Below are 24,415 nucleotides of genomic sequence, written 5' to 3'. Positions count from 1 at the left end.
TTGTTTTCTTTCTTCTTAAAGACATTTTTAGTATTCTTTAATAAAAGTCTGCTAGTGAAAATTATTATTTTTTTTAATTTGTTTGAGGGGCTTATCATTTTATTTTGGGAATATTTTCATTTGTTATGGAGTTCTAGATTGGCAGGGTTTTTTTCTGGCATTTAAAAAATGTTATTCTATTATCCTCAGAATTCCATCGTATCTGTTGAAAGATAGCTGTCAATTTTATGGTTTCTTTAAATGTAATGCATCTTTTCTCTCTGCTCTAAAAAAAATTTTTTTTAATTTATTTTTGGTGTTTCAACAGATCTTCTATAATGTGCCCTAGTTCTTTATATATGTACTGCTTGGAGTTTGTTATTGAATCTGTAGCTTGACATAGTTTGTCACTTTTAGAAAATGCTCAGACAATATTTCTCCCGGTACCATTTTGCTCTGCTCCTTTATTCTGGATATCCAAGTATTTATATTTTATGATGTCACTTATGTCTCTTATTCTATTTTATATGTCTCCATCCTTCTTTTGGTCTTCATCTGGATATTGTTTTTACTAATCTTCTCACCAGTCTATTGCCATCTTAATTAATTTGTTTTTCATTCTACAATTTTTATTTAATCCTTCTTAAAAATAAATTCCAGTTCCCTCATGAAATTTTTTCCTATTTCTTGAATAGATTAACTGTATCTATTCTAAAGTCCAAGTCTGATAAAGTCTAATATCTCTTCACCTGTTCATGTATTCTTATTGTCTCTTGACTTCTATTTTCTCATATTTTCTTTCATGATTGATCATTTTTAATGGAAATATGGATCTTGTGTATGAAAAATTATATAAAGACTTTGAATGATTTTACTCAAGCAGATTTAGTGTTCTTCTGGTAAGAACATATATATCTATGTGTGTGTGTGTGTGTGTGTATACATATATATACACATACATACATACATATATATATATAGTGGATCCCTTTGGTCCAGTGTTGACTATTTTTTGCTTCATGGGTGAGATCCTTCCAGCATTTCAGCTAAAAGCCTGAGTTATTTTTTAGAGATCTTCATCTTTGGTGGGCTCCACACCTTACTTACTGTGTACCACTAAAATCTCTGCTTAGTTTTTACTATTCTTGCAGACTACTGTTTCCAAAATTTTCTCTTCTATGAAATACTGTTCTGCTCTTCTGAGAAAATATGAGAGATCAAATTGTTACAACATTTCCTTCAAGCTTTACATTAGACAAGTTGTTGGTTAATAATTTCAGATTATCTGGAGGGGAGAGGAGATTTTCCCTGATCTTCTTGTTTACAGTGGGGGAGAGAGAATACGAAATTAGCATACTGGTCAATTTAATCTTTAGTTTCCCTGACCTTAAACCACTCATTTTCCGTTTTTTATTTTAGGCAAATTGTCTAATTCTGCTTCATTGCCAAGGACAGTTATGTTTATAGCCATTCAGAACAGTGAAAGCATGCTTGTACATATATTCATGTATAAAAGAAGTTGAAAAGCTTCACTGTGTGTGTCTGTGTACGTGTATGCAGGGGTTAACTTCATGCTTAGCTTTTGCTTTTAACATTTCAAAAAAGATTTTTTTATGTTTGTTGGTATCACTAAGTCATACATGAGGGACTATTTTGAGATTTTATTTTTTACTTTTTGGTCCTTTTTAATATACATATTAATAGGATGGACTTTTCTATGAGTCAGAGCTCAACTGAGAAGATATGATGTTATTTTAAATATGAAATTTTCTTCTGAAACTGTAACAATGAAAAGGTCAGGTTTGTGAAGTTGGAGTCCTGGAAAGAGAACGAGTGATTTGTAATGCTCTTGAAAGTGTCTGAAGAGATTTTAAAAATTTCTTTATGTGCTGGTCCCATAAGAGCTTTTGTGAAATAGCTTTGTAGTTTCTGTGGAACCTGTAGTCTTTCAACTGAAAGGCTAATTGAAGCCATCACACCATTACTAGAATAAAGAATAGAATGGTTGGGATTATGAGGATGATAAAAATGTGTAAAATTAGAATACAGGGATTGGTATATATCCTAAAGATTTGCTTATAGCCAGTGTTTTTCAAAAACAACATTACTCTTTGAGAAAAGAAGAAAAGTAAGATTACTTTTTAAATAGAAAACTAAAAACAAAACTAACCTGTGAAGATATAACACAAGGAGTCTTCAAATAAAATGCTACTCATGGTGTCCTGAATTTATGATTTTTCTCAAAATAGAGATCTATTTCTGTAGTAGATTCAAATGGCTTAAATATCTCAAACGATAAAGGCACAGTTATTCCTGAATGGATTAGTTATAGGATTATGGGGACTTATTTCCTGTTTACTAATTGTTATTCAGTTGGCAATATCTTTACAACTTCGAAGCCTCCTCCTTAACCAGACCTTTTCCTGCATCTTTTAAAGACCAAGGAAGGGTGTGAATCTGAATTGCTTTCCTCCTCCTTCCCATCTGTCCAAATCTTACTAGCCCACTTCCCTTGTGAAGCTTGTCCTCCCACTTCTACCCACAGTGATTTATAGATTAAAAATACTCTATAGAGTTTAGATAATTATATTATGGATTATGTCTGAACATAATCTGGTTAATTTCACTGAAATCTTTTCTTCCAGTTTTTTCAGTCTTTGGGGGATAAGGTGCTCTCTGACATTTTCTTTTTCTTTGTTTTAGAGAACAGAGTGCAGTACTGGCTACATGATGTAATATAATTAACTCTATGGCTTTGACTTGATGAAACTGTTATCCCAGGTCCTCTACAAAGCCTATCATCAAAACAGTATTAAATGTGTAAGCAATGTGGTGGGGGAGATGCTGATAAGAGAAGGTGGAGAACAAGCTGGGAAAGCCTTGGGACTACAGTGTTAGTCTGACCCCAAGGGAAGAAGAAAGGAAGGAAGATTAGGTAGAAGTGTCTTAGACAGTAGTGCAATTCTAAGGAAAGTTTGGCAAGACTAAGGGGAGTCATTAGCCAAAGGTGAGTTCACATTTCTTTTAGAAGCTGGCCTTCCTTAATATTTTGTTGTGCTCAGTCGTTGCCTTGGAGTATCACCCTTGGAAGTGTGACCTTGGTGCAAATGTAGAGATGGATTTCAGAAGTTAACAGTTGGGACCTTTAGGTTCATTATGTTTTCTGTGGTTAGAGAGCTAAGAGGTACATTTTCATGGTCACCATACTGATATTTTAGGTGAAAATGTATATAAACTCTAAAGGAGCTCTCTATTTCTATAATTTTTTCTTCTAGAAAATAATTTTATTTGTAAAATTATTCAACCTAATCTCTTTAAAGAGCAGGATGTTAGGGTGCCTAGGAGGCTCAGTGGGTTAAAGCCTCTGTCTTCAGCTCAGGTCATGATCCCAGGGTCCTGGGATCAAGCCCACGTCGGGCTCTCTGCTCAGCGGGTAGCCTGCTTCCCCCTCTCTCTGCCTGCCTCTCTGCCTGCTTGTGATCTCTGTCTGTCAAATAAATTTTAAAAAATAATAAAAATTAAAAAATAAAGAGCAGGGGGCGCCTGGGTGGCTCAGTGGGTTAAAGCCTCTGCCTTCGGCTCAGGTCATGATCCCAGGGTCCTGGGATCGAGCCCCGCATCGGGCTCTCTGCTTAGCGGGGAGCCTGTTTCTCTCTCTCTCTCTCTGCCTGCCTCTCTGACTACTTGTGATCTCTCTGTCAAATAAATAAAATTTAAAAAATAAATAAATAAAAATAAAGAGCAAGATGTTGCTTTATTTCATTTTGTAGAGTTCCTTCTTAATGTCCTTTTTGTACTTTTTTTTTTAATCAAAAGTCCAAGGATGTAAACTAAACATTCTGGGTGATTTCCTATAATCACAGTTTACTTATGATAGGGATATATTTTTTTCTTTTTTTAAGGATAGGATAGTCTAGTTATTTCCTTTTTTTTTTTTTAAACAACGAGTATATCAGTTCACTTTTAAATTGTTGCCAAGGGCCTTTTTTCCCGAATGTTATATAAAAGGAAACTTACATCCAGGAATTTTGCCAGCTATGTTTTAAGAAAATTGCTTTGTGAGTGAATATTTGTGAGTATATCTAGCTTTCTATGTTTATAGTCACCCAGAGTTTAGATTATTTCATATCAGGGAATCTATTTTAGGGCTTATGTTAATACTTTTCTTTTTGCCAGCATATAGGACACACTTAATAGCTTTTTTTAAGTCCCAATTTTTTATTATTAGAATCAATAGATGAAATTATTCTGTCAAATTTATTTATATATGTGTGTATGTATATTTCCATATTTCTATGTATTTTTTAAAGACTGTCGGACTTACAGGGAAATTGCAGGTACATAATTTTGTTCTCCTGTACTATTTGAGAGTTATTTGCCAACATGGTGTCGCATCCCCAAATACTTTAGGTTGTTTTCTAACAAGAAGGAATATTCCCTTGCATAACTGTGATAAAACTCCCAAATCAAAAAGTAGCATTGATGTATTGCTACTACCCAAGCCTTAGCCTCCATTCGGGGGTCACTAGTTGTCCACATAATGTCTTTTATAGAAAAAGGACCTAGCTCAGAATCACACATTGCATTTAGTGGACGTGTCTCCTTGATTTCCTTTAATCTGCAATAGTTTCTCACTCTTTCCTTCACTTTCTTGACCTTGGTGCTTTTGAAGATGACAACCTAATCACTTTTTGGAATGTCCTTCAATTTGGGTTTGTCTGATCTTTCCTCATGTTTGGATTCAGGTAATACATTTTTGGCAAGAGTAACACAAAAAGAATGATCTCTTATCTCCTCCTCTCAGGTAGCACACAGCTGCAGTTTTTCCCATTATTAATGATGATCACTTTGATCACATAAATAAGGTATTGTTTACCAGGTTTCTCCACTGTGAAGTTTCTCTTTTCCCCTTCGTAATTAAGAAGTATATTGTGTGAGATAATTTGTAACTAGAAATTATACCTTCCTTGGGGTACTAGGGTGGCTCCGTCAGTTAAGTATCTACCTTCATCTCAGGTCATAGTCCCAGGACCCTGGGATCAAGCCCCAGGTCAGGCTCCCTGCTCAGTGGGGATTCTGCTTCTCCCTCTCCCTTTGTCCCTCCCCCTGCTCATGCTTTCGTTCTTTCATATAAAGAAATAAAATCTTTTAAAAATATATATACCTGGGCGCCTGGGTGGCCCAGTGGGTTAAGCTGCTGCCTTCGGCTCAGGTCATGATCTCAGGGTCCTGGGATCGAGCGAGTCCCACATCGGGCTCTCTGCTCAGCAGGGAGCCTGCTTCCTCCTCTCTCTCTCTCTCTGCCTGCCTCGTGATCTCTCTCTGTCAAATAAATAAATAAAATCTTAAAATATATATATATATATATGTATATATATATACCTTCTTCATCTTTCCATTTATGTGTGTGTGTGGATGTGCGTGTGTGCGTGTGTGTGTTTGTGTGTGTGTATTAAATCATATTCAAATGGACTCATGAATTCTCATTTTATTCAGTGTATTTACTCTCTTACTATAATTTTCCTTTTGGTTCTCAGATTGTTCCCAATTGGACACTGAGAGGCCTTCAAGCTGATCTTTTGGCATACCCTATCATTCTCTGAGCACTGCCTTTCTTTCTGGCTCAAAAGATGTTCCAGGCTTATTTCTTTGCCCCAGAACTAGAATTAGCTATTTCTCTAAAGAGCCCTACTTTCTTTAGTTAAAAATGGAGAAAAATCAATATCTGTATGCTAAGTACGTTCATTCCTTTTAGGATATCATTACTCCAAGTGATCTCAGTGGACAGAGCTAATTATTTATATATAAATAATATATATAAATATAAATATATATATATAAATAAATATATATATGTATACACACACACGTGAACGTATATGTATAAATATATGTGTGTATGCATACAAACATACATTTTATTTCATATTTTTAAATTTTTTTAAAGATTAGAGAGTGAGCAGGTGAGCAGGGGGAGGGGCAGAGGGAGAGAAAATCTCCAGCAGGACTCCCTGCAGAGCCCAATATGGGCCCCAAACTAAGAATCCTGAGATCAGGACCTGAGCCAAAATCAGGAGTTGGACGCTTTACCAACTGAGCAACCCAGTTTGCCCTTCCATATTTTTTAATGAGATATAATTCACATACCATGAAATGGATCCCTTTAAATAAGTATACTTTTAGTAGTTTTTAGTATATCTATGAAGTGGTACAACCATCATCACTGTTTAATTCTAGAACATTCTTCCACTTTAAAAAAGAAACCCTATATCCTATATCCATTAGAAGTCATTTTCTAGCACCTCTATTTTCCAGCCCTTGGCAATCATTAATCCACTTTCTGTTTCTGTGGTTTTGCCAAGTTTTGTTATTTTATTGTAGTAGTTTGGTTGATGACTTTTGTGAACTAATTATATAAAATCTGTATTGTCATATGTGGCCACTGAAGTCTCCAGTTGGTGGTTATCTGATGATTGGACAGAGATTTAGTTAAATTTCCTAGAACCAGTAACTTTCCCACTGTTTACCAAGGGGCCCTGTGTATGTTTTGGGGCACACTTTCATTACTCAGCCAACCAGATGACAACTGTATCTTACCTTCACTTCCTGTCTTATACAGAGCCTCAATGTCAGCCAGAAATGAGAGCTTAGAGCCTACTTAGGCTTTTTCTGAGCTTACCCCAGGCCTTGGGCATCTGTACAGCCTTACACATGGGTATGGCCCTCTAGATTCTCAGAAATATATCTGAGTTTTTCAAAGCCCTTGTGGATATCTCATTGTTCGCTTTTCCTTTTAAACCTTTTTCTAAGTCTATTGTCTGCTCCATTTTTATCTACCATCTCAAGGCAGTCATAAAATTAAACAATTGCTTGTTATTTGTTTTTGACAAATACCCCTATAAAAAGACTTTGGGGATCCACCATATGGGTCAAATAATGGTTATTCTCTGCACATGATTCTTTGAAGGAGCTCTAGCCCGTTTTGCTGCTTCTTATTGTTGCCAGGCTGCTTGTTTTCACTGCAAATGCAAGATGTTAGTTTTCAAGGTCATCCTGGAGATGCAGAGAAAGGGATAGAATTATGAGAAGTTGAAAATGCCACAGATTTTCCTGCTCTTACAGATACTCGGTTGTTTTTCTATAATAAATGTTCCTTGGACTGCTGCAAAACTTAGGTCAATTCCCAGAGCACTGAAGAAACTGATTGTATTAATTTTTGTGATTTGTTTTCCTGCTATTACAGACGAGCACATTTTGGGAGATCCTTACTCTGCCTTTCTTGCTGTTGTCACTGCCCATATTTGTTTTTATATCTTTTTATATATGCTGAAAACATTGGATTTATAGAAATCCTCTCATTTTTAATTAAACATGAGGAAATTCTGTTGTTCTTTTTCCTCTATTTGTTAACTTGTTTCTCTAACTAGGTTTTTCTCTAAGAAAAATTTAGCTCCCATTATCCATTTGATCAATATCCCTGTACCCAGCTTCCCATAGTTGTTGCCTCTGTTCTCTTGCACAGATGGCCTCCTTGCAGAGGTCAGGCTCTAGCATCCCATGTATGTCACTCCACTGATACCTCATTCTTGGCCATCCACTTCCCCACATCCACTTCCCCACATCTGGTTAGAGTATGATACCTCATGGCCAGACCACCCCTCTAAGTCACGTTCATCTTGCTTTGCCTGATGGCTTCAGGAAGGGAGTGGGAAGTTTAATTACTCTTTAATGATGAATTTTATCATTCATTTTGTCCTTCTTGGGTTCTACTTATCAGAGTTTGTAAAGATGTCTTAGATTTACAGTGGAATATGTGGCCTTCAAAGACTATTTTAAAAGGTTTAAATTATATCTCTAAATAAATTAGTGGGGGAGGTTTTCTGAGGGCATCTGTGGAAACCCAGTCATTCTCTTTTTTTTTTTTTTTCCAAGATATTATTTAACAGACAGCGATCACAAGTAGGCAGAGAGGCAGGCAGAAAGAGAGGAGGAAGCAGGCTCCCTGCTGAGCAGAGAGCCCAATGCGGGGCTCCATCTCAGGACCCTGGGATCATGACCTGAGCGAAGACAGAGGCTTAACCCACTGAGCCACCCAGGCGCCTTGAAACCCAGTCATTCTTAAGTCAGTGAACTCAAGAATCCATAAGCATTTTAGTGGTGAGTGAGACCTCATCCAGAGAGCTCCATGCTTATCCTGATGGTGGCTCAGATGGGATAGTTGGAAGAAGGACATTGTAGTCCTTGACATCAGCCCATCATTGATACTATTATTTAGCACTCCACTATGTACCTAGGCACTGTGTTTAATCCTCAAGTAAGTTTATATGGTGGTTTTTATTATCACCATTATGTTATAGATGAAGATAATCACTCTTCCTTTATCACAGAGGTCCTCAAAAGATCTGTCTATACTTGCTATAACCAGTTCCTCTCCTCCAGCCATTTCCTAAACTCATTTCAGTCAGTATTTCACATGTACTACTGCATTATAAAGGATCCTGGCATTCAGATCTACATTAGAAAATCTTTAAGTAAATTTTTTAACAATGATTTTACAGTACTTTACTGTTAACAAGTTGCTGTCCTGGGCCCTATAGTTAGGGGCTAATTTTATAGTTTAGAGGCTAATTTGGTCTCCTTAAAAAGAAACACACATAAAACAAGGTTATAGTTGATCAGTTGCCCAAAATTTTGTGACCAGTGGCTCCCAGAAGTCTAACCCTCTCTATCCCCTTAGTGCAGAGATTCAGTATCTGCTAATTCATTGTTATGGCAACCTTCCAGAGCATAGCCACTGTAAGGAATGAGAAACTACTGTATGTATGTACAATTTTCTCAAAAAAACAGTATTTCATTGGTTATCTACTTCACTATTTTAATCACCTGCATTAAACCGTTAGGTCCCCCAATAATGGGTCTGTGATCAAAGGAGTGAGACTGATTCAAAGCGAAGGTCAAGCAAAGCTTTATTTCACACCAAGCATCGAGAATCAAACCGGCCGGTCAGGGCTGTCTCTTACAAAGAGGTGACTCCTCTCTGTCTTACAGACTAGCTTTTAAGGGCAAAGGCCATGTGGTTGGGCCTGGCCACACACAGGTGGCCAATGAGATTGTAACACACAGAGAAAGCTGCACAGTCATGCTAGGTCACACATAAGTGACCAATTGAATTATAATTTAGCCTATAGAAGATATTTGAACTAGCCTATCACCTTGGTCAGAATTGGTCCCCAAAAGGCGGGGCCCATACTTCTTGGTAGCTAGGGAGACAGTATGTGCGCCCCACTGATTGGATGTCTTCACCTGGCCTGACCCGCCCTTGTATTGGGGCTTTGTGACCTGGAACTGGTTTCCCAGACTTGCCTTTAAGTAAGTTCCCTCGGTGGGTGGGGGGAGTGGGGTGTAGGGTCAGTTCAAGTTTTACTGCATAAACAACAAAATCACTGTTCAACAAGGTGGAATCGCTCTGGCTAAATAGGCCCTTACAAAACTCCAGCGAAGCCTTGATCTGTGTGACTTTCATAATCTATATTCTAGAGATGTGACCCAAATTGAAGTCTTATAACAACCATTCTATGGGAAGTTACTAATAAGTAATTTTCAAAAAGTTTTAGTTAAATTTGAAAAATTATGAAATATACATTCAAATGAGAAAACAATTTGTATTTATAATTTTTAAAAATCAATAATAGAGATAACATCCTTACACCAACAATTTAGGAAATATAATATTACCAGTATCTTTGAATACTTACCGATGTTGTTCTTGGATTCAGTCTTCCTCCACGAGAGTCAGCCACTGTTCTAAATTTTGTGATTATCGTTCTACTTTCTTTAAATAAAGCCATCTCCCCGATTAGTTTAGAAATATGAATTCAATACAGCACAAAAAGAAAAATTTATGTTTTATCATTAAGTTTATGGTTACTCACCTGAACTCTGCCATATATATATATGTCAACAATCACTAATATCCAGAGTTTATAGAGTAATAGTAGTTAAGACCTTGAGCCCTAGAGCTGGGCTGCCTGAGTTTGAATTCTGTCCTGGAGCTTACTAACTTGGTGAACTTGGGCAAGTTGTTTAACTTCTTTGTGCCTCAGTTTCTTCTTTTATAAAATGGATATATTAATAGTATTTACCTTGGAAAGTTCTATTATATACATATATTAAATATAAATTAATATATATAAATACATGGAACAGTGAGTAGCAGTTATTAATAAATAAATGTCAGTGGCTTTTTAACAGAGAAATTAATGCTAAATGATTCTTTGAAAAGCCACTTGTATTCTTAAGTACTATATTGAGTAATCTTTGCCTTAAATGTTACCCTAATTTCTTTTAGACTACCACATGTCTTTTTTTCTTTTTTTTTTTTTAAAGATTTTATTTATTTATTTGACAGAGAGAGATCACAAGTAGGCAGAGAGGCAGGCAGAGAAAGAGGAAGGGAAGCAGGCCCCCTGCTGAGCAGAGAGCCCGATGCAGGACTCGATCCCAGGACCCTGAGATCATGACCTGAGCCAAAGGCAGCGGCTTAACCCACTGAGCCACCCAGGTGCCCTTAGACTACCACATGTCTTAAGATTCTTGTAACTCTGTGCTCTCTTTTTATTTAGCTTATTGTGGCATTACTTAAAAATAGTCTTTCCTTGGTATCTCTTTTTATCTCTTAGATTACATGAGAACAGACCTCTTTTTAGTTTGTAAATAAATTTATTTCTGCATATTTTATACTTGATTGTTTCCCTGACACACTCATTTAAGGGCTGTTGGTGCCAAGAATAATCCAAGGGCTGATTTGTTTGTTTGTTTAGATCTCATGTTGGCAGAAGCTCATTGTAGGTAATGGATGAAACAGCTTGTCTATCAGAAGCCAGTAAATCAGCAAATATATCAGTTGCTTTAGCAGTGCCAGGAGCTAAATGGGGGTCTGTTTTAGAAGTTTGATCCTTTCTTGTATGCCCATATAGCAGCCTTTCTCTCTTTTTAGAGAACATCTGATTTCTTTTTTGTTTTTCCTGTGATTCTGAGCTTCCTTCCTCTTTACCTGTAAGTGTGCTTGTCTGATGAAATAGTACTTTATGTTGTCCATTCCTGGGACAAAATAGAAATATGATTGTGTGTTTCCCACATCAACCTAGTAAAGGTTTACGTGTTTTGGGAGAAGAGATTGAGATCGATCGTTAGACATAATTTATTTGTAACACTAAAAAATTTTCCTAATGATCTTAAGATAATCCAAGAGCAATAGTGGCTGTTGTGTGTATTGGGTTCGTAAAGAAAGTCTCACAACCCCATGGAAACTTATTTTCAAAGTTAGCATCCCATCAAGGGATAACAGTGGCTCGCTTAAAGAAAATCAAGTGTTTTCCATATTTATTTGATAAAGAAGAACTTAAATTAATATGTGAATGTTAGCACCAACTAGATTAAACCTTACAAATGTCTTTTTTTATATCTTTTATATCTTTATATCTTTTATCTTGCAGTTAGCATGTTAGCAAATATATCACATAAAGGAAAGTTCCCCTTCCCTAAACCCAGAAGTCCTGGATTTAAAAAGATTAAGCATTGTCGGGGCGCCTGGGTGGCTCAGTGGGTTAAGCCGCTGCCTTCGGCTCAGGTCATGATCTCAGTATCCTGGGATCGAGTCCCGCATCGGGATCTCTGCTCAGCAGGGAGCCTGCTTCCCTCTCTCTCTCTCTGCCTGCCTATCTGTCTACTGTGAACTCTCTCTGTCAAATAAATAAATAAAATCTTAAAAAAAAAAAAAAAAAAAAAAAAAAAAAAAAAAGATTAAGCATTGTTATTAAGAATTGTCCTTTATCTTGTGACTGTGGAGTCTTATCCCTCATATCTATTGAGCCTTGTGGCAAGTCAAAAGATAGGCCCTCTCATCTTCTATGGACCCAAACACATAAATGTCTAGGAAGAATAATTCTGCACAGAGTGAATCTAAGTGATTGTCTTGGTCTCTTCAGGCTGCTATATCAAAAACAGCATTCATTGGGTAGCTTAAACAGTTTGTTCCTCATAGTTCTTGAGGCTGAGAAGTTCAAGGTCAAAGTGCTGGCAGATTCAGTGTGTGGTGTGGGCTCGCTTCCTGTTTCATAGATGGCCATAAAATGCCTTGTCCTCATGTGCCAGAAGAGGCAAGGGAACACTCTGAGATCTCTCTCTCTCTCTATCTCTCTCTTTTTAATTTAAATTTAAGGTTGTTAACATACATTAGAATATTGGTTTCTGGAGTAGAATTCAGTGATTCATCACTTACATACAGTACCCAGGGCTCATCATGACAAGTGCCCTCCTTAATACCTATCATCCTCCTAGCCCATCCCCCACCCTCCTCCTTCCATCAACCCTCGATTTGTTCTATATCATTAAGAGTCTCTTATGGCTTGTTTCTCTCCCTTTTTCCTTTAACCCCTTCCCATAAATTCCACATAGGAATGAAATCTTATGGTATTTGTCTTTCTCTGACTGACTTAATTTTGCTTAGCACAATATACTCTAGCTCCATCCACACTGTAAATGACAAGAGTCCATTTTTTGATGGCTGAGTATATTCCATTAAGTATATATAGCCCATCTTCTTTATCCATTCATCAGTCAGTAGACATTTGGGCTCTCTCCATAGTTAGGCTATTGTTGATAGTGCTTCTATAAAAATTAGGGTACATGTATCCCTTTGAATCTGTATGTTTGTATCCTTTGATAAATACCTAATAGTGCAATCGCTAGATTGTGGGATAGTTCTATTTTTAACTTTTTGAGGAACCTCCATACTCTTCTCCAGGTTGGCTGCACCAATTTGCATTCCAGCAGTACAGGAGGGTTACTATTACTCTGCATCCTGGCCAACATCTGTTGTTTCTTGTATTGTTAATTTTAGTATTCTGATAGGTGTGAGGTGGTACCTCATCATGGTTTGTATTTCCCTGATGATCAGTGATGTTGAGCATCTTTTCATGTGTTTGTTAGCATCTGGATGTCTTCTTTAGAAGAGTGTCTATTTAGTTATTTGTTTTGTGGGTGTTGAGTTTGATAAGTTCTTTGTAGATTTTGGATACTAGCCCTTTGTCAGATGTGTCATTTGCAAATATCTTCTCCCATTCCCTAGGCTGCCTTTTAGTTTTGTTTATTGTTTCCTTAACTGTATGGAAGCTTTTTATCTTGATGAAGTCCCAGTAGCTCGTTTTTGCTTTTGTTTCCTTTGCCTGTGGTGCCGTGTTTAGCAAGAAGTTGCTGCAGCTGAGGTCAAAGAGGTTTCTGCCTAAGTTCTTCTCTAGGATTTTGATGGTTTTCTGTCTCACATCTGGGATCTCTTTTACAAGGATGCTAATCCCATTCATAAGAGCTCTGTCCTCCTGACCTAGTCACCCCCTGATGGCCCCATGTCCCCAGTACCATCACATTTTGGATTAGGTTTCCACATATGAATTTAAGGAGGAACACAGTCTATAGCAGTGATATAATACAGGCATTAAGGGTACATCATCTGTATTTAAAGGGTAAATCTGTATTTAAACGCACTTGGGTTCAAATCCTAGCTCTGGCTTTGTGTCTTTGCCCAGATTAACTACCCTCTCTAAGCCTCATAAACTTTGTGAGGGTTGAGAACATATAAGAGCATTTAGCGCAGCGTCTGACACATAATAAAGAGGGCAGGCCTTTGTACACGCCTTTCCCCTGCAGCATGCCTAAAGAATCTCCATATCCTTCCTTCAAGAATGTGAGGCCAAGTCTGAAGCAATTTTAGTCCCATCCTTTTTTTTTTTTTTTTTTTTTTTTTTAAGATTAAGAAAACATCACCTTGTCTGTGATATCTCCCTTGCCTTTAACTCTCCTTCTTACACTAGACATTTCCTCACCCTTTCCCTCTGAGCTTCCATCTGTCAGCCCTTCTCTTACTGTGCCCTTTTTCACTGCACATGCCACATTCTTCTACAAGACTCTGAGCTGAGGCCCACGGACAATGTCTTCCCATCACCGGATCCACCTCACTAAATGCGGTGTTTGATTACATAATAGATGCTCAGTTGATACTGACTTGCTGAATGAAAATATGAAGTACTCTTGGGAACCCAGCCAGAAAAGTAGTCTATAGTTCAGAACAGAGACAAGAGACAGAGTGCAGCCCCAGATTTTTTTTTCCCCAAAACTGTTACAAAATTTTCAAATATATAGAAAAGTGCAAAGAACTGTACAGGCAACATCCATCAACCCACCACCGAGGTTCTATAGGTAATATTTTGTTACATTTTCTTTGCCATTTATCTGTCATTCCATCTACCTTTCTATTCAGTTAATCCATTTTAATATTTTAAGGCTTTTCAGAATTGCTTTTTATGCTTTGTGTCTTATGCCTGATAGTACAACATATGTATTATTAGCTAGAGCTCAGTATTTGCTAACAGTTTTATTTTGTAGGTACAATTTACTCCCAATGAAGTACACAAGTATTAGGGGTGCCATTTCATTAATTTTGACAAGTGCATATATTTGTGGAATCCAAGACATAGAAGTTCCCTCGTGTCTTCACAGTTAATCCCTGACCTTCCCCCAGAAGCAATCTTCATTTTGATTTTTTTCAATTTAATTTTTTTTCAGTGTTCCAAGATTCATTGTTTATGCACCACACCCAGTGCTCCATGCAAAATGTGCCCTCCTTAATACCCACTACCAGGTGTTTTGATTTTTTTTTTTCACCCTATATCGCTTTGACTTATAGAAATTTATATTAGTGGACCAAGAGAGGAGAATCATTTTCATATAAGATGTAGTTCACACAGCATAACAGTCTGAGATTGTTCCGTATTGCAGGTGTACGTGGTTCATTACTTTCTGCTGATGAGGAGTGCTTCGTTGTATGAATACACTTTCCCAATAAGGGGTATCTGAGGCTGCTTACAGTTTGGGGCTATTATAAATAAAGTTGCTAGAAATATGTCTTAGCCCTGTATCAGTCTTTCTTGTATTATTTGCGTTCATTTCTCTTGGGTGAATGCATAAATATGGAATTGCTGAGTCATAGGGTAGGTGTATGTTTAGTTTTCTAGAAAACTGTCAAACATTTTTACAAAGTAGTTTCACTGTTTTATACTCCTGCCAACAATGTTTGTGACTCCAAGGATACTAGCATTTGGTGTATCAGTGTTTTTAATTTTAGTTTCTGGTGGCCATGTAGTAATATCTCACTGTGGCTCTAATTTATTGACCAATAACGTTGAACACTTGGCCATTTTCTTACTGGCCATTCATAGATAACCCTCTGTGAAGTGTCTCTTCAAATCTTTGTTTTTAAATTTGGGGTTTGACATTGAGTTGTAGGAGTCCTTATGTACATGATGCAAGAGTTTTTCCAGATATGTTTGCAAATATTTTCCCAGTCTGTAGTTCACCTATTTATTTTTTTTAACAGTGTCTTTTCCTTACTGGAGGTTTTTTAAATTTGATAATGTATTTGTACCAGTTTATTCTTTTGTAGTTAGTGCTTCTATGTCCTGTGAAACCCTTGCCTTCACTAAGTTACAAAGATACTCTTTTCATTGAATAGCCTCATAGTTTGAGTTTTATGTTTGGAACTGTGATAAGTCTGAAATTAATTCTTGTGTATGAAGTAAGATAGGTGTCAAGAATCATTTATTTTCCCATTATGGATATCCAACTTTTTGAGTACATTCATTGAAACAATTTTCATATACTTACATGTTTACATATATAATCAATTTTATTTTCTTCATTGTATTATCTTGGTAACTTTGTTGAAATCAGATGACTTTGTCAGTGTGCTTATAGTTCTAGACTTTTTACTGTTTACTAATTTTTTTGTCTGCCCTTGTATCCATTTTTTACTGTCTTGAGTATTATAATTTTACAGGAAGTATAGTAAAGGCTTCTCTTCTGTTACTCCTTTTTCCAGAATATCCACTTTCCTTTCTAGTTGTTCTCCTAATCTGTTCTCTGATTCTTCAAGCCAATAAGACTGCAATTTCACATCCAAGTTTTAGCCATCCAGTGTGGTATCACTGGTGCCTGATCTTCACAAAAACCGTACAGAATGGAAATTTTACCACTGTCAATCCCCTCTTCTGAGTCTGTTCTCCCCTCCAGGTTCTGACTGCTTTCATTTAGGTCATCAATGTCTTCAGGTTAACTGCTGTATGTATTTGTGCAGATATAGTTTAAATTTATTGCCAGAGGGAAGATTGGCCCAGTAGGAGCTACTCCTCCATCACAGAAGTGGTACCCAGATGTTTTTTAAAAGTTAGACTGAGCAGGCATCTGGCCAGAGATGCAATTAAAGTAAGGATTTGGGGAGAGGTTTGGTGCAAAGAGGGGCAAGTTTTGAGTAGAGGGAAAGGATTCAGTTCACCTCAATTAGAGAAGGCTTAGATGAAAGCCAAATAGTGCTTGGAAAACTCCGAGGGAAAGAACTTGCTAGAACACTGTTTTTGACTTATTTTACTTTATTTTTAAATAAAGTCTTATTTATTTGAGAGAGAGAGTACACGCAAGAGCAAACTTGAGTAGGGGGATGGGCAGAGAGAAAGGGAGAGGGGGTAGAAGATTCTCCGATGAGCAGGGAGTCCGATGCAGGGCTGAATCCCAGGACCCCGAGATCATGACCTGAGGAGAAGTCAGACAGTCAGCCCTCAGTTTGTTTCCTGAGACTAAGCATCTCTTATGGTTTGTCTCCCTCCCCGGTCTCATCTTGTTTTATTTCTCCCTCCCTTCCCCCCAAGTACCCCCCGCCCTGCCAGAGACAGCTTTTATACTCACAAAATCATAGTGCATTTTATTAAGCACATTAAATGGAAAACCCCTCACTGAAATGAAGCATAACACGTAGATGGGACCCATGTAATGGGATACATGTCCAGGACTCAGCACAACTGGGATGTTTGTCTTTGCATCAAAACTCCCACATCAACTCTAGAACCTTCTTGCCCTCTTCCACTCTTTGCTTCAGCCTCCCAGGGTGTCATTTGCCTGACTACAAACCATAATGGAGCTTTCAAAATTAGGTGCTGTGAGCATCTCTTTTTTCCAGATTCTAAAGATGAACCTGGGGATAATGGCACATCTAGAATTACTTTAGGAACTGTACATCATCTTTGGGGGATCCCACTGTGCTAATGACTCACACATTTAAGTTGAAGTACCAGTGAAAATGTGGTGGACAGCCCAGGGTCAATGTTAACTTATGTTAAAATCTGTGAATGTGTATAGTACTTTTTTCTCTTCGTCTTTTCTCTAGGCCTACTCTGTCTATGATGAAGACATCGGGTACTGTCAAGGACAGTCTTTTCTGGCTGCTGTATTGCTCCTGCATGTGAGTAATTTTCCATGTGATAAATGGCATGGTGCTGCCAAGTTTATTTTATTTTCTACTTGGTTTTGTTCTTCTGTCCTATTTTCCATTTATCTGATGGAGATTACACATGGCACCTCTTTTTAAAAATGTACCTTTGGTGATAAAGTAAAAGATCTGATGTCAGGTACAGGACAGTTTCTCAATTGAATTAATAATGCTGACAAGAAGGGGATGCATTGGTTATTTGGAGTTATTTTTAATGAGAACCCTCTAGAATAAAAGAAGTTAATGTAGCTGCTCAGATATAAGCTGGACTAGAGCCATTGTGAAGGAATATGGCAAGGAAGTCTTATCTTTTCTACAATTTATTTTTGTATACTCTTTTGCATCTCAGTCACCTTCATTTAACAGAACATTTATTGATCATCAGCCTGTCAGTGCTTGGCTAGGAAGTGGGATTGCAAATATGAATAATTTATCATTTGTGTTATCAAAGGCCCTCTGGTTCAGGATAGAGCACAAGTACTGTAGGCACATACTTATTATTTTTGTTCTTTTTCCATGTTTTTATTGATTTTTCTGATTTTCACTAAAGAAGAACTTATAGCATGCTAAGTAAAAGCAATACACAGAGTAAGAGTACAGAGAGAAGAATTATCCAACCCAGCTCTGCCAGGACTTTCAGGAAAGACTCTCTGGAGGAGATGGTATCCTTGCCCAGACAGAAATGATTGAGGTTGGGAAAGGGAGGGAACAGAGATGGCTGAAGAAGAGGAACAAGTGAGCAAATATATGGAAACACAGAAGGTCACAGTATATAAAGGGAACAATATGAAATTACAGTTTCTTCTCAGCTACTATAGGAAATGCATACAAAGACAGGTCTGAGATAAAAATGGTCAGATGGGCAGGGACCGAACCATAAAGACTCTGTAATCATGTCAAGAAACGTGGGCTTTATTCTAAAGCGAGTGAGGAGCCATTAATCAGTTTGAAGCAAGGGAAGGATAGTTAGATGTTCATTTCAGATAAATTCTTCTTTTACCCTTGGGGACGGTGAAATTAAAGGGGACAAGCAGCAGCAGAGAGACCAGTTAGGAAATAGCAATTTAAATGAGAAATGTTGAGACCCAGAGAGAAAGAAGCTTAATTAAGAAACATACAGGATACAAAATTGTTAAGTTTTATGGAAGGATTGACAAAGGAAGAGTCAAAAGTCATATGTCTGATTTTCTAGCTTTGGTGACTGGATGACTTGTGGTATTTTTTTTTTTCTTTGACTGATGGTATTTTTAGCTGAGATAGAAAATACATCCATTGAAATTGAATGGAGAAAAATGATTAGTAGGAGTTGATGATGAATTTTGTTTTAAATTCTTTGAGCTTGGGATATTTTGGGGGACTTCTGAATAAAGCTGTCCACCAACAAGGTAGACACTGGAGACTGATGATGAGGAAGAAATCACAATTGAAATCACAAGAGTAGATCGGATCATCTAAGAAAAATAGAATTCCAGAGCCCAGGAATTCCATATATTTAAGGGCTGATAAGGAATAGGAATTCTAGGCAAATTTCAGATTTTCAGTAGGGTAGAAGCCATGTCTGCTGTCAAACTCAGCAAAGAAGTCTAACAAGTTTAAAGCAAAAGCATTTCTTTTAAGTTTACATTCTGGAAATGAAGAGTGATTACAGTAGATTCACAGTGCTAATTCTGAACTTGATTCTGATGATAATAATGATATACAATGGTTATGTTGTGATAAATCACTTTATTTAACTTTGATTTCTTCTTCCTTTGCATTGTCATCTCTTTATGGTCTTCTTGGTCTTTTCCTCTTAGCCTTCTTTCTTTGACATCTCCATGGCCCATCTTCTTGGTATTCCCTGCGATAATCAAGCACTTTATGGTCACAAATTCCCAGAGCCCTTGTTCTGCTACTAAAGCCACCGAGTGTCTGACATAGTCAGCTCTCTTACACAGGGGCCTGGAGACTGCACGCAGGACATGCGTGTGTTCAGCAAGGTTCAGAATCCTCTTTCCTCTAATCACTCTGTTGAGAGTCGAAGTTAAAGCCATGGGTGGTGAAATTTCATCTTCTACAAAGTAATCTTTGCGTATATCAGGTTTTTTTTTTAAGATTTTATTTATTTATTTGACAGAGAGAGATTACAAGTAGGCAGAGAGAGAGAGGAGGAAGCAGGCCCCCTGCTGAGCAGAGAGCCCAATGCGGGACTCGATCCCAGGACCCTGAGATCACGACCTGAGCCGAAGGCAGTGGCTTAACCCACTGAGCCACCCAGGCGCCCCGTATATCAGTTTATTTAACATTTTAGACCTGAAGCCCTGTTAAACACATTACAATAGATTGGTTAAACTTCAGTGAGAAGGACATCTCCCTGGGATATCTGTCCTCGGATTTAATAGAGGGTTAGTTAAGTATGAGTTCATATTTATTGGGAAATACCTCCCACAACAAAAGAGTAAGTGATCCAGATAACTAGAAAACTCAAATACCTAGGATTTTTTTTTTCTACATTATCTACCCTCATATGATAAGGGTCACATGCCAAATCAGCACTTTAAACCTGCTTTCAAACTATGTCACAAGACGGATAGAAATATAGTCCAGTTTTGCACACTTTCTACAATAATAGAATTATGCAGTTGTTGCCATGGTTTATAAAAATAACTGGAAATCTAGAAATGCCTTCAGAACCTTTCAGGAGTTTCACTAATATTCATCATAGCATTAATGAAAAACATTGTTGTAATTTTTAATTGAGAGTATATGCAATAATTCTTTTAATTAGCATATTCCATTAACTGACCAACCCATCCATTAACTAACTCAAATGAGAAAAAGTAACTGTAATTTAGTCTTTTTTCTATTTTTGCCTCTGTGGTTTAAACAGGTAGAAGAATACAGTCTAGCTTAAATAATTCATCAAATACACTATCTCAGGTTCTAGGGAGATACGTTATTAGTGTGTTACTAATTTTTCATCAGTTACATAAGCAGTTACTTCTTGCTGCTTTCTGCTGCCAGACATCATTTGGCAGCTCCATATTAATCATTGTCAGAACCTGATTCTTTTGGGGATGCTGTCTTTTCTTCTCTCATGGTCATTTATATTTCACATTCACGCCTAAGAGGAAAGGAAGATCAAAAGTGAAAGTATTCAAAAAACAAAAGTTTAGAATTTTTAACATTTTCCATTGTCTAAGTAGTTATAATATAACTACTCTTGGTGTATAATAATTAGCTTCTCTTGGTGCTTGGAAACTTCCTGATGCTTTGATAATAGCTTTGTAACATGTATTTTAAGCCATAGAAGAATTATCACAGTAGATGCTATTATAACTATTGATAGAATTACAAGAAATTTATCCTTTATAGTTGGTCAAGAATGTTATAGCACAGATAAGTAATATCATCACTGTAGTATTAATTATTGCTTATTTGGAAATATAATAAATAATGTCCTTTTATATATTTCATTTATTCTAAAAATCATATAAAATATTTTAAATAATTTTTAACCCAATATATTTTGCTAACATACTATCAAGTAGTTTTAAATTATTTTATGTGACATATACTTTTCTTCACCTTCAGAAAATCATGTTCTTTTTTAAGGTTAAATTACTGAATGTATACTAACTACTATGGGCATGTATGGGAGCTTTTTAGCTGTAGAAAGGATTATTTTGGGATAGTCCAGAATGTTTAAAATTATTGAATTTTGTAAAAACACTATGACTAGGCACAGTTCCTTTGGAAACCAAAGGCTTTATCTGACAAAGAAATGCATACCTAGCAATTCCACTCCTAGATACGCATCTTGGTCAAATCTTTACACATGTATACCAAAATTGTGTATTAGAATTGTCCCAGGATCAGTGTTTATAACAAACAACTCAAATGTCCACAATTAGAATGTTTAATACTATAATTGTAATTAGACATTAAAGTGGAAAAATTGTAATATATTTAATACTAGAACACTATATCAATGAAACGAATGTTTTACACAATGTAAGTTAATGTGAATGAATCATACAAACATAAATTGTTTAGTTAGAAAACAAAGTATACTTGGTATCATTTGGTATGATTCCATTTCATGTAAAGTTCAATAGCAGACAAAACTAAATTCTATTTTTAGGATGCTACCTAGATGGAAAGTATAAATAACACCAACGAAGCGATTATTGATAGGATAGTGATTTCTTGACTGATTGGGGTGGGACATACCAGGATCTTTAAGAGTATTGAAAGTATTCTGTTTCTTTCTTTCTTTCTTTCTTTTTTTAAGATTTTATTTATTTATTTATTTGACAGAGAGAGAGAGATCACAAGTAGGCAGAGCAGAAGGCAGAGAGAGGAGGGGAAGCAGGCTCTCCACCAAGCTGAGAGCCCAATGTGGGGCTTGATCCCAGGACCTGAGATCATGACCCAAGCCGAAGGCAGACGCTTAACCCACTGAGCCACCCAGGTGCCCCAAGTATTCTGTTTCTCAACCTGGGTGGTAGCTGCACTTGTCTTTATAATTATTTGGTTTTACTTCATGATCAAGTAACTTATTAAAGTATACATTTAACTTCTATGCATCTTTGTGGGTTGCATTTAAGAATGAAATAAAGTTTACAAATTACAAATTACAAATCTTTTACTGCAATCCCCCAAAAAGGTTAGGGTTAAGGCAGGATTTCACGAATGGACTTAGGAAATGAGAAGCAGAGCTACTTCTTAGTTTTCCTAAAAGATTTCCACAGAATCCAAGGTACAATAGAGATCTTAACTTCTTAGTGTCTTTGTATGTTTACATTTATGTTTATGTCAGTTACTGAGGCCAGGACAGTATGATATTCTGATTGGCCTGGCCCAGGTCTTGAATCCTTCTTGTTGCTGATACTGAACTGGATCAGCTTCTGCCTACAGGGAAAAGGTAATTTGATTCTAGATGAGAGCAAGATAGGATGCTACACAGATACATCACATCATCCACTAGTGATATCTTTGCTATAAGAGTTTTAGTGTATTTTGAATAAGTCCCTCTATACTCCCAAATCATTTTCCTTAAACTGCAAGAAATGTTCCTGTTCTAAGTTAATTCTTGTATGAGAGCTTTTGAGTCATTTCTCAGTATTGCCCTATGAGTAAATACACACAAGATATTTTACCTTTAAAAAATACTCTCTTGGCCACGGTTGCCAAACTGTGGAAAGAAACAAGATGCCCTTCAACGGACGAATGGATAAGGAAGATTTGGTCCATATACACTATGGAGTATTATGCCTCCATCAGAAAGGATGAATACCCAACTTTTGTAGCAACATGGACGGGACTGGAAGAGATTATTCTGAGTGAAATAAGTCAAGCAGAGAGAGTCAATTATCATATGGTTTCACTTATTTGTGGAGCATAACAAATAGCATGGAGGACAGGGGGAGTTAGAGAGGAGAAGGGAGTTGGGGTAAATTGGAAGGGGAGGTGAACCATGAGAGACTATGGACTCTGAAAAACAGTCTGAGAGTTTGAAGTGGCGGGGGGGTGGGAGGTTGGGGTACCAGGTGGTGGGTATTAGAGAGGGCACGGATTGGATGGAGCACTGAGTGTGGTGCAAAAACAATGAATACTATCACGCTGAAAATAAATTTAAAAAATTTAAAAAAATACTCTCTTGGGGGGCACCTAGGTAGCTTAGTTGGTTAAGTGTCCCACTCTTTTTTTTTTTTTTTTTTAAAGATTTTATTTGTTTATTTGACAGAGAGAGAGACAGAGAGGTCACAAGTAGGCAGAGAGGCAGGCAGAGAGAGAGGGAGAAGCAGGCTCCCCGCCAAGGAGAGAGCCCGATGTGGGGCTCGATCCCAGGACCCTGGGATCATGACCTGGGCCAAAGGCAGAGGCTTAACCCACTGAGCCACCCAGGCGCCCAAGTGTCCCACTCTTGATTTCAGCTCAGGTCATGATTTTAGTGTTGTGAGGTCAAGCCCCTTGTCAGGCTCCATGCTGGGTATGGAACCTGCTTAACATTCTCTCTCTCCCTCTGCCCCTCCCCTTCCCATGCGAATGCAAGCACACATACTCTCTCTCACTTTCTTAAAAAAAAAAACAGAAACAAAAACAAAAACTTTCTTGATCTTCCCATTAACTACTATCTTGTTTCTCTGCCATTCCAAAGCTTAACTCCTTCACAGATAATAAAAACACAACTATGAATTTGAATGGCAGTTAATACCTTTCAAGTTCTATGATCTTCAGCAAGTTTCCTAAACTCTTTGAGCTTCAGTTTCTTCGTTTATTAAATGGAGATAATATTATTATTTTTCTAGGATTTTTGTGAATATTGAATACTTTATATTATCTTATGAATCTAAAAGGACTTATTTTGTATCTGGCACAAAACAATGCAATCATGGAATTAAATCCAGGCTTAATAAATATGTAGTTATTGGAAAATCACTTAACTTCTCTGAACTTCACCAGTTAATATGAAAATGTAAAAATAATATCTACTTAACAGAATTTTTATGAGGATCAAATGGGGTTAAGAATGAATGCCTCTAAAAATGGTGTTTGCTGCTATTTGTTCTAGAATTGGCTTAATTATTTGCCCAGCCTTTTCCTTTGGACCTTTGACCCACTAGCTTAGATTGATTACATACAGCAAACCTGTATATTATACAGTATGTTTTATGGCTTATAAATAGACATTCAATTTAAATGTATTTCAGTATTATTTGATTTTAAAGGAAAATGAAAGGTAGATGTTTTCATTTTATTCGCTTTTCATATTGTAAATAGAAAGTGAACACTCATGGTTTTTAAAGTTCTCACTAACATTTACCTTTGTTGAAGAAAGTGAAAGATTGGGGCGCCTGGGTGGCTCAGTGGGTTAAGCCGCTGCCTTCGGCTCGGGTCATGATCTCAGAGTCCTGGTATCCAGTCCCGCATCAGGCTCTCTGCTCAGCGGAGAGCCTGCTTCCCTCTCTCTCTCTCTGCCTGCCTCTCCATCTACTTGTGATTTCTCTCTGTCAAAATAAATAAATAAAATCTTTAAAAAAAAAAAAAAGAAAATGAAAGATTACCTTCATGGAAAAACAT

General features: G+C 37.0%; 1 protein-coding gene across 3 annotated transcripts in view; it reads left to right on the top strand.

Moving 5' to 3' along the window:
- The window catches only part of RABGAP1L (RAB GTPase activating protein 1 like), a 776,623-nt gene that overhangs the window by 472,751 nt on the left and 279,457 nt on the right, over positions 1–24,415 (top strand). For all 3 annotated transcript variants that reach the window (XM_059146060.1, XM_059146061.1, XM_059146062.1), the window contains exon 15: positions 17,249–17,323. In XM_059146060.1, the coding sequence (XP_059002043.1) occupies positions 17,249–17,323 (75 nt within the window). The remainder of the gene's footprint in view (positions 1–17,248; positions 17,324–24,415) is intronic.

Source organism: Mustela lutreola, chromosome 14, assembly GCF_030435805.1.
Source record: "Mustela lutreola isolate mMusLut2 chromosome 14, mMusLut2.pri, whole genome shotgun sequence".
Classification (NCBI taxonomy): Eukaryota; Metazoa; Chordata; class Mammalia; order Carnivora; family Mustelidae; genus Mustela; species Mustela lutreola.
Note: the sequence above shows the minus strand (reverse complement) of the source record. Positions and strands in the feature narration are given on the sequence as shown.